The sequence below is a fragment of the Corvus kubaryi genome, unplaced genomic scaffold (genome assembly GCF_017639235.1).
Source record: "Corvus kubaryi isolate FWS band 111438036 unplaced genomic scaffold, C.kubaryi_AGA036_p1.0 37266, whole genome shotgun sequence".
NCBI lineage: Eukaryota > Metazoa > Chordata > Aves > Passeriformes > Corvidae > Corvus > Corvus kubaryi.
Genome location: NW_024581081.1, coordinates 665,062 through 687,064, shown reverse-complemented (window position 1 = coordinate 687,064; position 22,003 = coordinate 665,062). Strand labels below are relative to the sequence as shown.

At 40.0% G+C, this 22,003-nt stretch overlaps 1 protein-coding gene across 9 annotated transcripts in view; it reads right to left on the bottom strand.

Annotated features, from left to right (window-relative positions):
* Window positions 1-22,003, bottom strand: part of LTBP1 (latent transforming growth factor beta binding protein 1) — a 192,548-nt gene that overhangs the window by 7,122 nt on the left and 163,423 nt on the right. For 8 of the 9 annotated variants that reach the window (XM_042024999.1, XM_042025002.1, XM_042025000.1 and 5 more), the window contains 5 exons: window positions 15,848-16,030; window positions 14,453-14,539; window positions 11,989-12,117; window positions 10,532-10,672; window positions 8,034-8,204 (listed from right to left, as the gene is read on the bottom strand). In XM_042024999.1, coding sequence (XP_041880933.1) covers window positions 8,034-8,204; window positions 10,532-10,672; window positions 11,989-12,117; window positions 14,453-14,539; window positions 15,848-16,030 — 711 coding nt within the window. The remainder of the gene's footprint in view (window positions 1-8,033; window positions 8,205-10,531; window positions 10,673-11,988; window positions 12,118-14,452; window positions 14,540-15,847; window positions 16,031-22,003) is intronic. The other variant, XM_042025001.1, reaches the window with a different exon arrangement.

Genomic DNA, 22,003 nt, shown 5'->3' with positions numbered 1-22,003 from the left:
AGTACAGGCAGAGCGTGTCCGTGCACATCCAGAGCTGCCATGGCTGCCAGTCCAAGTCTGCAGCATGAACTCCCCAGAGAACTTACAAATTATTGTAAATCCCATCACATTCTGCTGCAAGACTGAAGTGGTTTCCTTTGAGGTATGTCCTCCAAAACATATTTATATACAGTAATAATATTCAAGCAACACTCTCCTCTCCTAGAGAACAAAGTACACTGCCCAAGAGGAACATCCCAGGGCACAGCAAACAAAGCCATCATGGCAAAATAAATGACATACAGAAAATGCTACTTACATCCCTGACTGCACAGCTTCCCACTGAGATACTGTGATAATGAGCATAGTTTTAAGAGCAGACATAGGACCAAAACCACCCCATTCTTTCTTCCCCACATCTAATCCCAGATTAACATCCATGCATGGGGACAGGTTATCATCTCAGAGGGACTCCTTCACTCATAGGTACACACAGGAAAGCTGGGGAGAATAGTAAAAGCACTTTCTCACAGATGCCCACAAATGTTCTTGGCAAAGGAAATCTGTGTTCTACCACAAAATACTAATTCATCTGGCCTGTGTGGAAGAAACCACCACATGAAAACAGTCAGTGAAAGGCAAAGGGATAAGACAAGCAGGTCTTAGGGATCACTGCCTCTTCCACATGAATGGGATGTGACGGGAAGGACTGAACAGAACCTGGACATTGGCTTCCCAGATTACTCAGTGCTAATTTTCCATTAGTGATACTGGTAGTATAAACCATGTTTTAGTTCTGAAGGAAGCAGTTGGAACTTCTGAAAATCTGTAGACCTGGAACTCTTATGTACACGAGAGTTGCGTAGTTTGACAATTGTGCAAGACCATTTTATACTGCATGTTTGCCAATGAAAAGTTGTTTAATATCTAAAAAAGACTAAAGAAATGTTGACAATAGAAACTTGTTTCCTGCCCCACTGGTCCGTCGAAAATCAAGTTCTGAATGTCTGCATTTTTAGGTCTTATACCTATAATTACCTATAATACTCTCTTAATACTGTATGTTCTGTTTAGCCGTCCAAGTAGTGTAGAAGCTTTCTTTCTCCTTTTTTTTTTTTCTTGTTCTTTTTTTCTCTCCCACAGGGAAGAAAAATGTGGGCAGAGAGTACAAAGACTGAAAGGTGTACAGGGGGCCACATTCTGGAAAGATCATGAGAACTGGTGTTTTGAAATAAGATAGACTTGAGACTTGGATCCCTGACAGAAACGAACCCATCAGAATGCCCCTGCGGAGGACAGAACAAGTTACAGCAATGACACTTTCTGTTGTTTTAAACTTTTTCCCTTGCTATGCTATGTTCCTACAGTTCAATTTAAGATAATGTATTTTGGATCACTATGATGTGTGCTGGTCCCAGTCTTCTAGGGGAGGGAACTAAATGAACAGAGCGCTGTAAGATTTGTGGGTGAAAGCATGACTGGTGCACAGAAACTTGCAGGTAAGTATTCAAATGGAAGAACAGCATGAAATTGCCCTGGGGAGATGGCAACAGGAGACAGAGATCAAGAAGGCAGTGAAGGGGTAGAGACCGAGACAGAATGTGGAACTACCCCTGAATGACAGAAACATTTTAGTTGTCACAGAAATTAATGCTCACTTCGAAAAGAATCTTTCAAGTAAAGTTGAAAGAAATTTTTCTATAATTCACAATGAATGAAGAAACCTTTTTCTATATTGGTTTGTTTTTCCTGCTCACTCATCTCCTGGCTGTGATCAGGGACAATACAACTACAGTTCAAGAGGAAAAAAAGTACTTTGTTTTTAATATAGTTTAGTCTACATTGGTCCATGTGTTTCTAAGTTTTCTTCATAGCTTGCAAATGAAGCATAGAGACAGCTTGTTGTATAACTAAGGGTGGCTATTATAAAAGGAATCTGATGTATGCTTCCAAAAATGTAAAGGACACTTTTAAAGTCAGATGTATTGCATATTAAACAAGTGTTAGGGGATTACATCTAGACACACATGTGTACTGGCACAGATGTTAGCTGTAATTGGTGACGAAAACTCGGCTGACAGAGACAACACAATATAATGGGATGGACTGACTGGCTTTTAGGTGCTTGTTAACAAAAATGCAGCTGCGTAAATGTGCATTTGATTTGCATATCTAGCTGTAACTGAGCAAGCCCATGTGGGCCTTACTTGTACCCAGAGGCCTAAAAATCCTAAATTCTCCAGTCAGAAACATAATTTCACAATTCATTTATTTAAAGCAAAATATTATACAAAAAGCTTTTCCTGACACAACCATGAAACAACTACACCACAGCCAGTCCAGCTCCTGCCCATAAAGAAAGCTTTATTTCTGTTCCAGCTCTTCAGAACTGTCACTATCACACAGACATACAAAAGAAGCCAAAACTAAGAAACCAAGCCAGATCCATCAAATTATTTAAGATTGCAACAGTTTCACCAGAGGTTCTGGACATCAGTCTAAATTGGTTAAGTTTATGCTGCCTCAGGAAATTGCATCATCTGTGAACCAAAGCTAGAGGTATTTCTGCTCTGTATTTAGATTGTGCTATTTGACAATTTAGATAATTTCATTGACATTGCCCATGGATAGATGCTAAGGTTTGCAGTGAATAGCATTCACATCTATACTACAACTTAAAGGTAAGGACATCAATCTTAAAGGTTATTTTTCATTAGTTAAAAAGGATGTTCATATCCTCTCATGGACATACTCTAAATGAAATCCCTGAAAAAGATTCACAGTGGATGTAAAGCTCTTCCTAAACTGAAATAATTACCAAATTGATTATCTCAATACCTCTTGGTACCGACCTTTTGTTCCTCTACTAATGCTGCTCAAGTTTCCTAAAATTACCTTCCCTCTCCTTTTGCTCCAAATAGATAGTTAAAAGTTGTAGTAGAAGTCAGGTTGTTTCTGACAATTTTGCACATGGCTTCTGACTCCTTGCTGATTTCAATGCACACTCGGAATGTGAGGTTCTGTGAGAAAAACCCTTTAGCCAAAGCAATTCTGCATGTCTCTCCTAACCTTCAGAAAAAGCACTGAAAATCTCCATGAACAGAAATGAAATCAGCCAAAAATCTACACAGCCAAACACAAGAATTTGAATATTCAAGGCCCAATCAGTGCAATATTTTAAGCCCAGAGGACACAATCCATTTGACCAGAGGACTAACCACAAAGGAAGGAGGCACACTGCCATCCATGAGAAAATGATCTCCAGAAATGAATCCAGTGCCTGCTGATCTTTACCATCTTGAAAGGACAGATGAAAACTCATCCTTTACACACATGGGTTTTCCCTGTACTTCCAGATCCTCATGAGTGACATTAGCCAGAACTTAAAGGGAACACAGTGTTCTCATAATATAGAAGCTCAGCCCAGAACTAGCTCATAATGTTTACAAAGGATACACAGAGTTCCTTTGCAACAAAAATGCAATCCAAACAATCTGTTCTGCCAGAAATGGGCAGAATTCAACTCCATGTAGGCATTACTGAGGGTCTACATTAGAATTAGTTATTCACTGTCGATTTTTAGTCCATGAAAAGACATAACCACTTCTAAGACAGAATCTCATCGTAAAGCACGTATCTCAGACAGGTCAGGGGAATATATTGCTCAGGGTGCTAATTTAGCTTTCCTGATGGAAGAAGAAACTGGCAGGACCAGCACTGATGTGGGTTTCTGTATAAAAAACATGATATGAAATTGTCCAAGAGAAATCCTACGTTATACAACACCCCAGGTGATTCACACTACTCTCAGTGTTCCCTTAGCATGGGCTTTGCAAATGCTAAGGTGGAAGATAAACTTCAAATACAACATGAACAGCAGTTCTAATACCACAGAATATGCGAAGTATCTACTGACTGGAGATCCACCATTGTCTTTTCTGCTGTGGTTCCATAAAATCCCACAAAGTAATAGAATTTAAAACTTAGAATAGAAAATGTATTTATAAGGATACACAAAATAAGCAGGCTGATAAACTGAATGCTGGTGCCTTTTACAGTTGCCTAAGGATGTGTTCATGACATTGCCTTAGCACTCACACCAACAAAAAGGTCTAAGTTATATATGTAGGAATGTACCCCCACTCTCAATAGTTATTAAAACATCTGCTAAAGCTGCAGAGTCCCAGACCTATCTCACCCTGTTTTTCTATATGAAAGCTTCTCCAGGCAGCCAGCTACAGAAGAGAAAGTACCCTCCTTAACTGACTGACATCTTTGTTTCAGGGGCTCCTCATACCACCTTACCACCATGTTAAGGTGTTACTGAAGCAAAAGTGGTACTGCACTACAATAACCTCAAAAAGATCATTTTACAAATACAAAAATAGGCAGTCTCTGTAAATTAAATGCTAACCCCAGCACACCACCTTACTCAATGTTTTCTAGCTGTTAGTTCTATCTCCTCCCTTCAAATTTCATGTAACCATACACCTTGTCTAAAATCCACTTCAGTACCATAAGGGTCTCCCAGGAGCTTCTGGAGTCTCAGAAGGTTTATAGTTCAGGTCCTACATGTTCAAGTTATCTTGAGGCTTTATTTTAGATTTCAGATTTTTTCAGTCTGGGCCAGTTGCTCTGTTTTCTGGCATGGAGGCTTTGACCCAGCTGCTAAACCTATTGGTGCCTGTTCTGCTACCTGCTACTAGACCATGGACTCTGGATGGAGAGAGTTGGGCTGTTAGGCACTAACAGTAAATTGACCAAGGAAGCAGAACTTCTGAAGACACGTCATCCAAGGTGTACTTTTTTGGGTAGGTGCAATGAAGAAAGGATGTTTTGCTATTGTTATCTAAACCAAAAGTATCCAATTTTCTAATTTTCTTCAGCTGGTCAATTACTACAGATTGCCAATGACAAACCTCAGTAACACAGAAGTTTTTAAAGAATAATTACTAAACTGTTAGTACTGTTCTTTGGGCAAGTACAGATTAATGCCACCATGAGCTCAGAGAGATTACACCTCAGTAGCTGACATTTTGGTACTGGATGCAACCTGTGAAAGTTTTTGTCCGCAATACGATATCCTAAGATTATAATGTTAGAACCAATGTAACTGAAAACAATTACATCCCTTGTTTGCATGAGTCAGATGTACTCAAGCATTGCACTACAGTACATTTGCAGTGTTGTGATCAGGACTTTGAACTAATATTTTGAGTTTGTTCCTCAATGTTGTCATCAAAATCATCATCTGTCTTACTACTATTGTTAAGGTGCTGCTGTTGAGTTGCAGTATCAACAAGTGCTACTTATTTTTGTTTCAGTCTCTGAATTTCACCACCATTTCAGTGGGGTTTGTTTAACTAAGCACTGATTAGTAATTTTTAGAAATTGTAGCAACCATGTAAGTTCTGTTTTCACGCTGATCTAAGATTGTATTTATTTTTGCTTAATATGGATAAATTCTTACAAAAATGCTCTATCTTCCCACAGGTTTTATGCTGGTTCCTACTTGAACGGGATATTTAAATTTTGTAATGAAAAATGGAAGCACTTTAAAAACAAGTTGGGTTACAAAAGCTAGAGGTTATTTTTATTAAAGCATTAATATCTTTAGAAGGGACTTGCAAAGTATCACTTATGGTGGTAGGCCTGTACTTCCTTCTTTCTAAGGGTGCTGACTAGATCTTCAAATACAATGGGAACATAAACAAAGTAAAAGGAAACCACAGATCTATCCTATGATCCAAGCCATTTCATGGTGATAGTCTTGTGGTGATAATGCTTTTCACACTGCCAGGTCTTCTTTAACATGTGCTACAAATCTCCAGAAAGCCCCTAACTGGGGAAATAAGCAAACACCTTCAGTGGTAAACCGGCCAACACAATACCTAAGTATTTAAAAATGGAGAAATTCCAGGTTCCCCAGCCAGGACTTGAACCTGTGACCTGCTGGCCTGGAGGTGTGAAAGCACTCTCTTGAGCCAATGATATCACTTTAAGTGCTACAGACTTAAGACATGTCAAATGAATCATTTATTCAGTTCAGTCAGCTTTAAATTTTTCTTGGTAAACGTTCCTGAACGCAGAGAAAGGCTTCCAGGTTTCTGTGTGGGTGAGTGCACATGTGTGTGAGGACAAATGAGCACATACCATCTCCGCTAAGAAATGTGAGCTGGTATGTTTATTCTGACATAATAAACATTCAATATGCTTTTATTTTTAGCTATGTTCCAATCTATAAGGATAATTTAAAATATTTAGGATCAAAGTATGCCTCATACTTTCAGTTAAAGCAGATACCTCTCAATGCAAATGAAACATTACATAAAAGTTATCTCATGTCTGGAGGGAGAAAGATTTTATTATCCAACGTAATGCTCTTCAGCTTTGACTAAGGATCATCCAACCGATGTTTAGGATGTTATCCATTGGGAACCTCCATGTAATTTTTTTAATGAATTTCCCTATTTTCTTCATACAGCTAGTGGGGATTTGCATCCCACTGTTGGCACAGGATTGAGGCTCCAGAATCCTGTGTTCTTAATGATCAGAATACGTCTAATATTTTCAGACTGAAATTGTTCCAATTCTTCCTCATATCAGCACTTTCATTTAATTAAAAAGTTCCTGGGAATTCTGCGTAATTGTGCTGTAGTGGAGAGTCTTAGAATTTGCAGCCTTTGTTCTGCATCTATGTTTGGAATTTTTCATCTTCCCTTGTGAGGCAGGTTCTCTTCCCCTGACTATGTTGGTGGTCCTTCTCTCTTCCTTTGCAGATTTATCCTGCTTTAATTGTAACTAGCTAGAAATCTCCAGAAGTAAATCTTGTACCTAACTGAACTCCCTCTAACAGGAACAGCTTTTCCTCCCTCTCTCAGGATTGCATGCTTGCACGACACACATGGGTCACTCTCACCATGCAATGAACTTTGTACAAAGCAAAACTCCTTTAATCTGCTCCATCTTTCCACCTGAGGAGTTGCAGGTCACAGCAATGATTCTTGCTATTAGCTATTGCCCTGTATATTTCTTACTATTACATTTCTTCCATTGCATTTGTTATTCTAGCAGTTTTGATGCCCTCATATAAGATTTGTTCTGACAAAGACATTTCAGAGATTTCCGTATCTTATAAATCAAGCTGCTGTCATGCCCTGTTTTTCTTCTTCAGTCTCTTTCTGGGGTAAGCATCAGCCAGCAGTTACTCCAGCCAACATCATCAAACTCAGGTGGTTTTTTTTCAGTTGCTGCATTTCCAAAGCAAACTCAAACAAGTAAAGATATCTAAGAACAGGTTCAGGGACATTGCAAGTAAACTATAAAAGCATAAAACCCAAGCAGACAGAAACAACCACATTGATGCTTCACTGAGCTTCTCTGTGTAGTTTTTTAATTCCTGTTTTTTTGCTACAAGTAAAACATGTATTGCTTTAGCCATAACATTATCATTGGAGTAACACAGGCCCAAGAGAAAATCCAGGAATGTGCACAGTAAAATGCTTTACCAGTGCAGGATGGTATTCCTACATGGGAAGACATGTTACTGAAAGACACATAGTAAGAAAGCCACATCCAAACCAGGCATTGGAATAGTTTATACAAGGGGGAAGAAGTTAGTATTGTACCAGACTGTGTATACCAGGGCTGATGTATCTCAGGCAGAGCATGACATATACCCATGCTGCTTCCCCTGGTCCCTTCTCCAGTCCCCAGAAATAAATCTGTGTGTCAATGACACTTCTCTCTGTATCCATCTAGCTTTTGTAGTCACCACAAATAGCACCTTTACCTGAAATGTCATGGAACAGCATCTGATTTCCAGACACGTAAACAAAATATAGTATTTTAAAAATACGACTGTCAGCTTTCTTTTTAACACTAAATTATATTCCGTGGAAATTCTTCAGTCCTTATTGGTAACCCATTTCCCTTAACTTGAGGGGCTAGGGGTTTTTTGTTCTTATGTTATTGGCGCAGGTACAAATGCAAGGGATTAAAGTGATGCAGTATTTCAGATTTCGTTCCAAGAGCCGACACACACATCTCCTCACCTGACTCCTTCATGGGACACAGCGCGCACTGCATGCCCCAGGCTTCACCGTACAGGCAGCAGCACTCCGTGTACGTGGTCTGCTTTCCCACCAGTGGTCGACTACAGACAAAATCGTCACTTAGGTGCTGCCAGCAAAGGTCCTGGTAGACCTCAGCTTCTTCAGTTTGTTCTGATGGAGAAGACAGGATAAGGTAATAATCACAGCACTGTTATTTAAATAAGACACTGGCATACTGAAAAATTTTATTAACTTAGATTAGAAGAATAACTTAGCTTTACAGACTTCACTGAATACAAATTTAAGCTTAGAAGTCATGACTTTTTTAAGTGCCTGAGGTGGCTCATCACTTGAATGTTCAGCTTTGCAAAAATCTTGAAAGGTTCTGAGTTGTCACATTAGGCCAATTTAAAAGCACATTGGGTTGGACACCCAAGAAATAAATCTTTCTAAATCATAGTCATTGCTGAACACTTAACACTGATTCAGCTCGGCTCCCATGGAAGTTAACAGAGCTTGACAAAAACCAGCTTTGGGACAGAGGTGAATGTTTGGAGAACTCCATCCACATAATGGATCTTTAAAAGTTGCTATTTTGCTTTTCTTATATTGCTGTCAATGGCATCTGAACGAACTTTTACAACTAGGGCAGAGCTGAACAAAAAATTTTACATGGGCTCCCTGGGAGACTGGACAAATACTTGGAAGAGAGAGTCCCATTAACTAAACAGACAAACTACATCAGTCTCAGGAAATCCCCTGAGCTGAAAATAGCTGGAGGCTGAGAGAGTGCTGGGGAGGGTGAAGAGAAGTATTGTTTATCTGCCCTCCTGGTCTCTAATCATCCACTTACAGCTATTGTTAGAGACAGAATACTGCCGTGAACTACTGTCACATTCTTAGGAACATTAACAAAAATCTGTATTTTTGTCAAGGCTGGAATATTTCAGAGGCATAATAGTTTCAACACAGATTTCAGAAGAAACCATTCCCAGTTGCAGCAAGTTCTGATCACTGCTGATTGGAAGGAGAGGAACTGTAAACTTAGTCTTCTACTTGGAATGTAAAAATCTCAGTACAATTGTTTTGTGAAGACATCTGCAAGGTTTTGATTTTGTTCCAACACAGAGTGAAAAATAAGTGTTGTCACAAACCAAGGTTCTGTTTTGTCTGTGCATTTCTATTTATGTTCTATCTATTCTTCTATTGTCTGTGCATTTTTACATTATGCATGGGTGAGTACGGAACTGAAACCTTGCTCAAGAGTAAAACTGAGTTCTGAAAGCATGAAGGTGATCACCATTTAGATACCTATTCTAAGAGCTTGCCAGAACACGCAGTGAAAAGCAGCAGTGGGTCTCTGCAACAAACTCCAAACTCTGCTGGCAGCAAAGGAACCAGCCTGCCCCTTTCCCCTCTGCGTGAGGGGGACATTGCCAGTAGCAGTACAAGGCTTGGGTGCTTTGTGCTGGCCAAGATGATCATTGCCGTGTCAGCCCGAATGCCTCACAACAGAAGACCCTTTGGGCCCTTGTATTCTTTTCACATCCGAGATGAACCAAAAGGACAATCCTGCTCTTGGTTTTTTTAACTGAAGATTGAACAACAGAAATGCTGTGGTTCTTTCACAGTTCCAGGCAACAGGATGACCACATTACTCCTCAAAAGTATCAGCCTTATAACTTGGAGTGGCTAAAGCACACATTCAGTCTATATTCCTATTTACTTTCATAGAAGCATCTCAGGAAAATTCACTGCAAGTTGCAGGAACCAGAGGTCTGGATTTATGGCTATACAGTGCCAGCATTAAATCAAACCCATTGTAACAATTTTTTTGAAGACATGAGTGGCATAGACAAAGCTGTGCACACTGCATAATGCTCTGGATTTCTGAGACATTTCTAAGAATTTCATAATATCTAACATTTTTTTCTGAAATCAGTGTCTTCTGAAATTAAAATAACACACAAAAACATTACTTTAACTGTGATGTTGAAGCCCGCAGCTTGAAACTGTGAGCTCAATGCACCTTCAATGTTAATCAATTGAAAGCACACATACAATTTTAGCTATTTTCTCCTATATCCTGTCATTCCTGTTTTTATTTTACTTTGGTAGAACTGAATCTTGAGACTTAGCCTGCAGCCAAACCCCAGCCTTACTGAGACAGCAAGCGGGCTGTGCCTCATTACCTACAAGGCTGGACAAGGCAGATGCAGAGCTGGTGAACTGGCTGAAGACTCCTCAGCCCGAGCCTAATCTCACAATACTTCCAGCAATATCCTGTCTGTATAGGCAAAGTGGAAACTGTGGAGTTCTACATCACAATGCCTTCTGGATCAACAGACGATGGTCCAAGCATTGCCTTCCAAAATCCTCCAGAAGAGCAGGCTCATCCAAGGATGACCCAGTCTAAGCTTAGACTTCAGGTCTGTAGCCATGTCAGCAGCACCTCGTAGAGGTGTACTCACTTCAGTAATATGTATAACGGATCATACCACTCGAATCTGCTGGTCTGATGCATCGCTTTTCTGTTGCGTCCAAAACCATTGGGTGTGTACAGAAACAGTTGTAAGATCCTTCTGTGTTTATGCACTGGCCATCAATACAGCTGTTTGGGTCCTGACATTCATCCGTGTCTTTAAAATGGAAGGAAATGTATCAAGGAGAGCCAGCACAAAGTATTTGCATTGTGTTAATCTATGTTTATATTTTCCTATGTTAGGAGCAGACTTCCCTGCATGCCTTCTGTTAAGTACCACAAATACCCATTGCTGGCAACAAAATCCTGTCTGTGCTCAAGGAGAAGTTCAGACATCTGAAGGATGCTAACGTCTGATCCTCAAGTATTAGGGAGCTAGTAGGGAGGAGTACTAGGGAGGATGAGGAGGCTTGCTGGGGGGGGTTGGAGTGCCAGCATAGCTGCCACTGCTTCCCACATTCGTCTCCCTTTAGGACAGTACCAGCGGGCATTAGAGGTGGGCATACTCTTAGTGATTCTTCATGAGCTTGTCAGAAGAAGGGATCACCTTACGTAGCCATGGCAATTATATTTCCTAGTTTGTCTTGGAAAGCAAAAGCTGAAATTTAGCTCAAAGGGAAGAGCAGGCCATTTCAGATAAATTACATTTAATCAGCAAAAATCCCACCCTTTGTAAAGAACAATCATAGAATCCCAAGGTGAAAGGCTCTCTTACTGCAGTTGCAAAAATTACTTCCTTTCATTATGCTATTCTGCACATTATACATAGTTCTCTGCTTACAAAGCAAAAGCCAGGGTCATAGTCCTGAGTAATTTTCAGTTGAATACCAGAACCAAAGGAGTACAAGGTTGTGCAGGCTAAAATGAGCTTATCAATGACCTCAACTGTAATTTCACATTGCATATTAACTCCTTGTGGAAAATGTCTGTCCTTGAAACAAAACAAAAAATAATCTGTGTTAATTTAATATAGTAAACCCAGAACACTTACCCAATGAAAGGTGAGCTTCAACATATAGGTTTTCACTGCTCACCCCACATACAAAGAACAGAAGGCTAAATTGTACCTTGGCAGAGTGAAGCAGCAGTGTGCATGTAAGGAGGGAGCCCCCTCTGATCACTTTGTGCTGCCTGCATTAAGGCTGGCACCAGCTCTTGACTATGCGCTCAAAAGAGCACAAAGGGCTGCAGGAGATGCAAACTCCTGGGAGTAATTTACTGTAAAAGGAGGAAAATAAAGCAAACCCTGCTCTACATGCCACAGCTATGTCATCCAGAATTGCTGCTCAGCCAAGCAGAAGGAAGGGAAATGACCCAATACATCTCACAAAGCTGCTACAGGAGTTCAGAGGCCCAGTGTTTCTCCCCTTACTGGGAATGCCACAGTTCTGATGGGAATCCTGCTGTACAAGTCTGCTTCTTTTGCCCATCTGCATACCATTATAGTGACAAGACCACTTTAAATAAACTTACCAAAGCACTGGAGCTTAACAGGGTCATAGTATGTGCCTTGTTTGCAGTAGCACTCATAACCTGGCTGTGTATTCAAACAGAAGCCATTTTTACAGATTTCTTGTCCAAAGAGTTGACATTCATCAGCATCTGGGGAGAAAACATTAAAGGCTGTGTTACCATTGTTACTATGATGCCACATAGAGAAGAAAGATGGAATAAATCCTACACACTTCTCTGTTCAAGCAAACTTCAGTTTAAACAGAAAGTCCCAGGAGCACAGATATCCACAGGAAAAAAACAAAACCCTCAGACAACTGGTGTGGAAGAGGCAATGTAGCCAGAATGGAAAAGGAAGACTTGGTGGACTGTTACTTCCCCTTGTCAGAATTAAGTCCCGTGGCACAGAGAGACTGCAATAATCTGCTGTTTCCCTTTCTTTCCTTTGGTATCACATTGCTCTTGGCTGCAAGCAAAACAGATGAACAATATGGCCTGTATTTTCCCACATAATTTGCTTTACTGAAAGGTATTCCCACCATGGATCTAATTAAAGCACACCACCTGATTACAAGACTAACTAAGCAGCTATGCTTATGGATGGATTCTGTGACTGCTCTTCTCTTTGCATAGAGTTTGGTGACTCTGCTGTGTACAGCAGGAAGTTTTCCTATCTGCACTGCTCATGGCTTTGTTTTTCAAAGCACAGCTTCAGTGCAGCCTTCCCCCACATAGGACCAACTGTGTCAGTTGCCGAACACAGGGCGGCAAACACTATAGAAGTAGTGATGGCTGACAGAGAGAATCTACCACACTTTCAAATGAGGCTAAATGTTTTCAGGGAGGTTTCACAGAAAATATATGCCAGCTCATATATAGCTTTTCACAGTTGTACGCATTTTTTCCCAGTCTTGTATTTATGTATTTGTTACTGTTGGAATTCTATTCACTTCCTTTTTTCCAGCCTACTTTTCATTTGCTAAACCTACTTAGAATAGTCTGTTAAAGCTAGGTTGGTAGTAAAAATGGCAATAAAAAGCACAACTTAAAGTAGGTCATTCTTCTCTCAATACCAATTGTTTTAATCCACTGTATTCTATATATTTACTCCCCATTTATTCTGGGGCAACACAGATTTTATCCCAAAGCTGTAATTTCCAGCTATACAGTAGTTTTAAAGGTGAATCATTCCTTTTTCCAGAAGAACTGGAAGATCTAGAAAACAATTTATTTTCACAGCCACTCTTCCAGCCACTTAGTGGCTATAAACATTAAATATTTTGACTGTTTAGCAGCAAGAACAATGCAAAGATTAATAAGAAGTGTCATGTACACATCTGTCTTTTTCCTGTGGAACATGGATTTGTGTCTGGAGAAAAATGGGAAAGCCTGGAAGCAAAGCCAAGGAAGGCTAGCAGGCTATTCACTTCTGACAGATAATTCCAATAAGAAAACAGGAATTGCTCTTACAAGCAAAAGCTTGTGGAGAAAAACAACAGTAACATTGAAGTTAGTGTAACAGAGAAAGATCACATTACGAAAACAGCACATTAGTAAAAGTTATTTATCTATTTAGTGTTTGTCCTTTGTGGCATTCCTAAGGTTTTACAACATAAATTTACTGAAAACAGAAAAAGCCTTACTACGGCAGGGATTTGTGGAAGATACTTCCAGATGAACTATTTCCACATTTCAGTATTTATAGCAGCTAGAGATATTATCTACCCTGAGGTAGCACAAAACAACACAGATTTTATCTGAGACGCATTTGGACATGCTGTACACACAGCAACTTCCAAACCCCCACTGTGAATATACACAGAAATCTTAGATCTGCAAAGATAAACAACACCCTCAAACAATCCCTGAACAAAAATACTCTCAGAGACTTTAAGATGAGCTCTGTGACAGTCTTACAAATTATTAATATTGATGGCTACTTCTGAAACCTGAAAAGAAATTTTGCTGATCTCACTTTTCCTTCTTGGTGACGCCAGGTCCCTCCCACCAACATCCTCCAACTTCTATGACACTGATTCCTCTACTACCACTGAACTACCACCAGTAATTATTCCATGAAGTTCTGTAATGAAAATATCATTGCTGAACTTCTCTTCAGTTTTTATATTCATTCTCCCTTAGAGGCCAAATGTTTAACAGAACTCTCTCCTCTCTTCCAACTCTCCATACATATATTTACAAATTTAAACTGGCATTGTATTCCATATGTAAACGAGTATTTGTGGTTTGTGGTCTCAGCACCTATTCTCACAGCAGAAATTAAACCAGAATATTACAGAGACTGTGTAATTGACATTCTTAACAATCTGTAAAATGATGCTTTTCAGTAATGTTTCATACTACAAACTGTTTTTATCACCTAATAAAATTTGAATTAGTATGTTTACATTCCTGGCTCACATTTCTAGTCAATCAACTACCAGAACTTCTGAAATAATTAAACTTAATACATGTCAGTACTGACCTTTGTAATTCTGAGCAAGAAGCCCGTAAGATGATTCTCCAGAGGGAATGAAACCTTTTCCTTCAGGACACAAATCAGTAAATTCAGCTGGGAGAGAGAGAAAACAAAAAATTATGTTGTTAAGAAAAAGGTATTCACATACGTAGTGTTACATGTGTTTCAGGGTACTTTGAGATATCTGCCTTATTTGCATCTATCAGGCAATCATACACACCTTTAGCTTAATGGGGGATGTTAAATGCCACAGCCTGACTTTCCCCTGCTCTCAGTTTGCAGAGCTAGCTTTCACAAACCTAGCTAGGGTGCCCACAGCATCACAGAGCTCCAGGCAAACTAATTTTTCTTGCTCTTTGGCAGGAGAATGTAGTCCTTACTAGGTTTCATGGTGCACTGCAGTTATAACAATACCGGTAGCCAAATTATCTTAATTAAAGCTAGCATGGGCCTCTCTGAGCTATGCTGCAAGCTGTAATATAGGCATACCCCGACTGAGATACAAACCCCTGTCCACATTCTTCAGTCCTCATACAGGAAAAACACTAATTGACTGCAACAGGAGAACATGGTGTGCATTACAGAGAGAAATTATTTCAAGTGTCTTGGAGACTATACAAAATCAAACTTATCCAAGCAGAGAGGCCCCTTTTTCATTATGCATTTCATTTCAGTTTCACCAATTATAAGGTACAGTTAAAACAGGAATTAAACGTGATGATGTATTTGTGTGAAAAGTAATCTTTAGCATTTAATCTCAGAAAGTTCATGCGTGTTCTCTCTTATGTGATTTTTTCCATCTGGATTCTGAATTTCAGCCATTTATGTTTATGTTTCAAGTACTATTTTCAAAATTTGTGACAAATATCACATGGCTATGTTTGTCTAATTTAATACTTAGAGGTTAAACAATGGTCTACAGACAACATTATTAACTGAATTGTTCAGTAAGTTGCAAAATGTAAAACTAATGTCATAATATATATCAGTAAATTGCAGTGCTGTAGAAATAGTGTTACAAAAAATAGCTGCAGACTTTAAAATGTTGTCATGGTTACCTTTGTTTTCCAGCTTGTGGAAAAAATCTAACATGTTACCATAGCATCTGGAAAAAGCTTTTGTGAGAATCCATATTTGCTTAAAATCAGTTGGAGCTAACATTATTCAGTAACAGGCTCTTTTTAACCCTAGGGCAACTGCACAGAAGCCAATGGATTTACACCAGGTATGAATTATTCTTACCACTCTTTCCTCTGTGGAGGGCTCCTATGGATAAATCATGACTAAATACTACAGAATATGGGATTCAATGGGCAAGCCTTCTCTAAAGGCAAAGCACACCCTGTTAACATTAACACAATGCTTCAAAAGCTTGCAAAGGGACAGAAGGCCTCCTCTTACCACTTCCAATGACAGGACATGGGAAGATTTCACAGTTATCACCCCAACCAGCACCCAAGGTACAGCAGCATTCTTGTTTGGTTACATTGGATGTAAGCACGTTGTCACAGAAATTAGCATCATTCAGATTGTAGTAGCACTCCTTCTTTCCATCTTCCTGTTGATCAACCTCTACTGGCAATTCTAAGGCAGAAAAGAAAACATAAACCACACAAGATGACACATGAAATTAGTCACTTTTACAGGAGATCAGAAGAGTAGAGAAGAAAATGGTTAACTACAAATTTGGTTGAATATTTAGAATGAATGATGAGAGTTGATAACTTTCCTTCCACTTTTTCAGACCTGTTCTCCAACTTGACCATAAAAGGATTCCTCCAATTTGCACTTCTATCATTTTCAAGCAATGCATGAAGCACCTGCTCTCATGTTCCGCTATCTAACGGCCATGCCCAGCTATTGACACGATGCTCTTCACATATGAATCCAAAAGTTCTTCATAGAGGTAAGCAAACATTACAACCTCCTTTTTTCAGATAAAGGAGCTAAGGCATGAAATGTAAAGACCCAATTTTCAAAAGAATGAGCATTTACAGCCCCCTTTTATTTCTCTGGTAAAAAAGCATGCTACATATTTGAATATAATGCCCTTTATAATTTTTGCAAAAGTAACTTACTGACTCCATGGTAAGCAGAGGAATATAATGCAGATGTCAAGTTAACTGACTCTGTGTTTTACTTTAAAATAGGCATCCAGCCAAGCAGGCAAATTTATTGCCTTAAGCACTGAGTGGGTCCTCTCACAATATTTATATGGACTGGAGGCAAAATAGTCTGTCCCCTAGATCCAATAAAAGACCGTATTAATAGTCAAAGATCTTTCTAAAGCAAGGCACTCCTAAAGTACACCAAAAAGTGATTTTGAAAAGAAATAGCTATTTAAAGCTTCTGTGTTCACAGAACTCTGTGTACGTAACATTTCACTTCACAAAAATTATCATCAAGGGCTCAGAAGTGCGAACTAACACATAAAATTGTTATTCACACTTGACCAATATGGGAAACTTTTCGCAGGCCATCAGTAAAGTAACCAAGTTCCGAATCTACATGCGCCCACATTTATTAATCAAACCCAAAACTTTATTAAGGAACTTGAGATAGATAACTCTTGAGGCAACTAGTTAACTTCATTTTTATCTAGAGAAATTCTTTATGCTTGGTACTTAACAAATGTTTAACTCACAAGAAACCTATTAAAATTATTGCATGTTGGCTGATTTTTCGTTCTTCGAGATTTCATTAATTTCTGTCCAGGCTCTTGTACAATAAGCCAGCCTTGAGACATTTCTCAAGAAATACAGCTATTGAAGCAGGAACCAGACCCTCTATTTTATAGAGTGACAGTGCATTTCAAGATGCTACTGCAGCAAATGTTGGTTTCATGGTGCAGTAGGAAAACTGTAACTGAGTTGCTACCACAGAGACACGGTGGGATGACTTGCACAGCTGGAGCACTGCAAAGGATGGTTCTAAACTCTTGGGAAGGGATAGGCAAGGGAAGACAGGTGGTGGAGTAGCCCTGTGTGTTAGGAAGGGTCTCAACTGTCTGGAGATGAACAATGATGACAATAGGGTTGAGTGCTTATGGGTAAGAATCAGGAGCACGGCCAACAAGGCAGGTATCCTGGTGGGAGTCTGTTATAGAGCACCCAGCCAGGATGGAGAGGCAGATGAAATATTCTGGAAGCAGTTGGGACAAGTCTTGCAATCCCTGGCCCTTATTGTTCTGGCAGACCTCAGCATATCAGATGTCTGCTAGAAATACAAGACAGCAGAGGGGAAGCAGTCTAGGAGATTCGTGGAGTGTGTGAAGAGAACTTCCTGACATACCTGGTGAAGAAGCCACCAGGGGAGGTGCCCCACCAGACTTGCTGTTTGTGAACAGAGAAGGGCTGGCGAGTGATGTGATGGTCAGAGGATGTCTTGGGCAAAGCTATTAGAAAATTATAGTGATTGCGACTCTTCAAAACTAAGGAGGGGTGCCAGTAGATCTGCCACCTTGGACTTCCAGAGGGCAGACATTCACCTCTTTAGGTGACTGGTTGAGAGACTCCCTAAGGCAGCAGTCCTGAAGGGCAAAAGAGCCTAGGATGGCTGGATGTACTTTAAGAAGAAAATCTTAAATGTGCAAAGGCAAGCCACCCCTATGTGCTGAAAGATGAGACACGAGGGAAGATAACCAGCCTGCCTGAACAGACTGCTTTGGCTGGAACTTGGGAAAAAAAAAGAATCACCTTTGAAACAAAAGGCAAGGAGGACTATGAGAATGTCAGGTCGTGCAGAGAGAAAATTAGAACAGCTCATGACCAACTAGAATTTAATCTAGCTACTTCTGTTAAAGACAACAAAACATGTTTTTACAAATCCTTTACTGGATGCAGGGAAAAAACATAGTGACAAAGAATAATGAAAAGACTCAGGTACTTAATGCCTATTTGGCCTCAGTCCTGATTAGCGAGACAAGTTATCCTCAGGGTACCTAGCCCTTGAACTGGAAGACAGAGATGGGAAGCAAAACGAAGCCCCACAGTCCAGGAAGAAATGGTTAGTGACCTGCTGTGCCATGTAGACACTCACAGGTCTATGGGGCTGGATGGGATCCACCTGAAGTACTAAGGGAGCTGGCAGAAATACTCACCAAGGCACTTTCCATCATTCACTGCAATCCTGTCTAACTAGGGACGTCCCAGCTCGTGGGAGATAAGCAAATATAAGAAAGCATATATATATATATATATATATATATACATATATATACACACAAACGCATCTATTTATAACAGGAAGGAGAATCCAGGTAAAAAACTGGCTGGATGGCCAGGCCTAGAGAGTGGTAGTGAATGGATTTAAATCCAGCTGGCAGCAGTCACCACTGGCATTCCCCTGGGCTCTGTATTGGGGCCGGTCCTGTTCAATATGTTTATCAAGGGGCATCGAGGGCACCTGCAGTCACTTTGCAGTAGGTCACCAAGTTGGGTGGAAATGTTGATCTGCTGGAGTGCAGAGGGATCTGGACAGGCTGGATTGATGGGCTGAGGCCAGTTGTATGAGGTTCAAGAAGGCAAAATTCTGGGTCCTGCACTTGGGCAACAACAACCCCAGGCAGTGCTACAGGCTGGGGGCAGAGTGGCTGGAAAGCTGCCCAGAGGAAAAGAACCCGGGGGTGCTGGTTGATGGCCGGCTGAACATGATCCAGCATGTGCTCGGGGCCAAGAAGGCCAACGACATCCTGGCCTGTATCAGCAACAGTGTGGCCAGCAGGACCAGGGTAGGGATACTCCTTCTTGGCACTGGTCAGGCTGCTCCTCAAATCCTGTGCTCAGTTTTAGGTCTTTCAGTACAAGAAGGACATTGAGGTGCAGGAGCAAGCCCAGAGAAGGGCAATGGAGCTGGGGGGGTTCTGGAGCACAAGTCTTGTGAGAAGTGGCTGAGGGAGCTGGGGGTGTTAAACCTGGAAAAAGGAGGCTCAGGGGAGGCCTTAACACTCTTTACAACTGCCTGAAACACTGTAGTGAGGTGAGGGATGGCCTTTTCTGCCATGTCTCAAGTGAAAGGATGAGAGGAAATGGCCTCAAGTTGCTCCAGAGAAGGTTTAGATTGGATAGCAGGAGAAATTTCTTCACAGAAAGGGTGGTCAAGCATTGGAACGGGCTGCCCAGGAAAAGTGCTCAGGTCACCATCCTTGGAAATGTTCAAAAAATGTGTTGATGTGGCACTTGGAGACATGGTTTAGTGGTGAAAATGGCAGTGCTGGGTTAAGGGTTGGTCTAGATGATCTTCTGCAACCTAAACAATGGTTCTAAGATCCCACTTAAAAAGTGTTTGTGAGGTGGGAACTAGAAGATACTGATGTCCAACAAATGCTAAAGGAATTAAATGAACTCCAGCTCTTGCTACTTCAATCCTATTATCACTGCCCACCCACGTTCCCCAAAGCAGATGGAGCAAGGCAACTTTACTGGGTATGCAAATACTAGATCCGTTTGGAGAAAAGCAGGTTTAAAAATGCCAGTATGGATTGCCTACTATCGCACTTCAATAGCATGAACATGTGTAACAGTTCTTTTGGTTTCTAATTAGACACAGACAATTGGATTTATTTCTGATTTCCTCAGAAAAGTGACTTCAGTTGTGGGAGGCTGAAGGGCTGGCAGACACCTCCATTCAAATTTAGTATAATGTTGCCACCTACAAGCTTTGCATTTTTGCCAATATAACTAAATTGTACATTAAAGGATACACCCAGCTGGGTGCTTATTTCAGCTTTGTTAGTTTAGCCTGTGGTCAACCCTCATCTGATAATTACGATTTTCCATAGTGTGTTGAATTTCATCAACTGAGGTGGTTTTGTGGTATCAGTTGCTAGCCAATAGGAACTATATTAAGACTATCATGTCAGAAACACAGCTGAACTAAATCTCCCATTCCAAGGTGAGAGAGCAGTACTTCAGTCACCAATTCATACACTTTCCTTGGCCATTTGCCATCTGTCTAACTGAATCAAAGCCAAATCTTCATCAGAAGAGAAAGCATGGCCATTTTCATGCTGTTTATCAGAGGAAGGGGAGACAGTCTCATCATGTCCTTGTTTACTCCCATTTTACATACAAGTTGGTTTCTCCTCCCATTATCTGTCCAGCAGCTTAAATGGCTGTTGTTTACATAGCTGTAAGTGAGGGTTAGTCAAGAAGGCATCATGAAAATGTTTGGAAAGCAAATGAGATACAAACCTTTCTCTTTTTGTTTTTTTAACCAAGACCAATCTATGTCTACAAGTTTATAATTTCTCTCTCATAGGTTATTAACCATTTAGTAAACAGGCTGGCTTTGAAAGTGGTTTCACTAAGTATGTTGACAAAATATGACAGAAAATTATTTTTTGTATCATTGCTCTGTTTTTTGTTAGAAAATGTAAAACATCTCTCTACCTAACGCATGCTAGTAAAGGAAAATAATATTACCACATTTTTGATATAACTATTAACAGCCTATGAGAGAAATTCTGTATAGTTGCTCCTAGATTGGATTCTGAAGTATTTACTAGAAATAGATTTATATATGTTAGCATAACCTTGATCCAACAATATACTTCAGCATATGTTTGATGCAAAAACATGCATCAGTAATATAAGATTCAGTGGATAATATGGGTTAGCATATGCTTAGACTTCAGCATACAATGAAATATTTGCCTAAATAGTGTCCTGTTAACAACTGTGATCTGAAAAAAACAAAACATAGAACTGATGGGATCTTAAATACTGCATCAGTGTACCAAAACCACTTACTCACAGGTACAATCAGAAAGCTGGTGGCTAAAAAATGAAAAATAGTCCTTGTAACTTCATGACTTCTAAAAACTCAACAAAGACTCAGATGACCCAGAGCAAACAGCTTGAGTAACACATTTTCAGAAACTAATTTTCAAAAATACAGTAAAAACATATTGGTAAGTGCCTATTGTCAGGGTGTACTTGTTTGGATTTCTCAATTGACTCCATATGTGACAAGCTACAACACCTAATGTGTGTGTACCATGCATATACATATACATGCATATGTACAATTCAGGGATCAGTGCAAGTGATGCACATTTAAAACTTAGAGCTAAGACTTTGTCCATAGACAACTGAAATTCAGATCATGATTTATCTTGGAAAACCATGCACATATTGATATAAAAAATAATACAAATATGAAGATTCCTTTTAAGTCTTAACAATTAGAAAGCCTGTAACGTTTAGGAAATCTAGAATCTGTACTCATGCACCAAATTTTTAGCCTTAAGGAACCTTTTGGATCAAATTTATAAACTGTTACTTGGCAGCCTCAAATTTTGTGCTGGTGGTTGGTTAGGTGCAGGGGGGACTGATTTTGCCTGCTCGTGTGCTCCTAGGAAGTGGTGCTTAAAAAGTAACCATCACTGAATGGACCTCAGCACCTTCAAAAGCATTTTCTCAGGGGACCTTGCTAACTAGCTCCCTGAGAAGCCTGAAGTGTGCTATCCTCATATCTTAAGAGTGGAGGCTGGCAGTTTCCTCTTGTCACCAGATTTTAAACTTGATTGCTTCATGGTCTCTGTCTCCAAGACAGCCA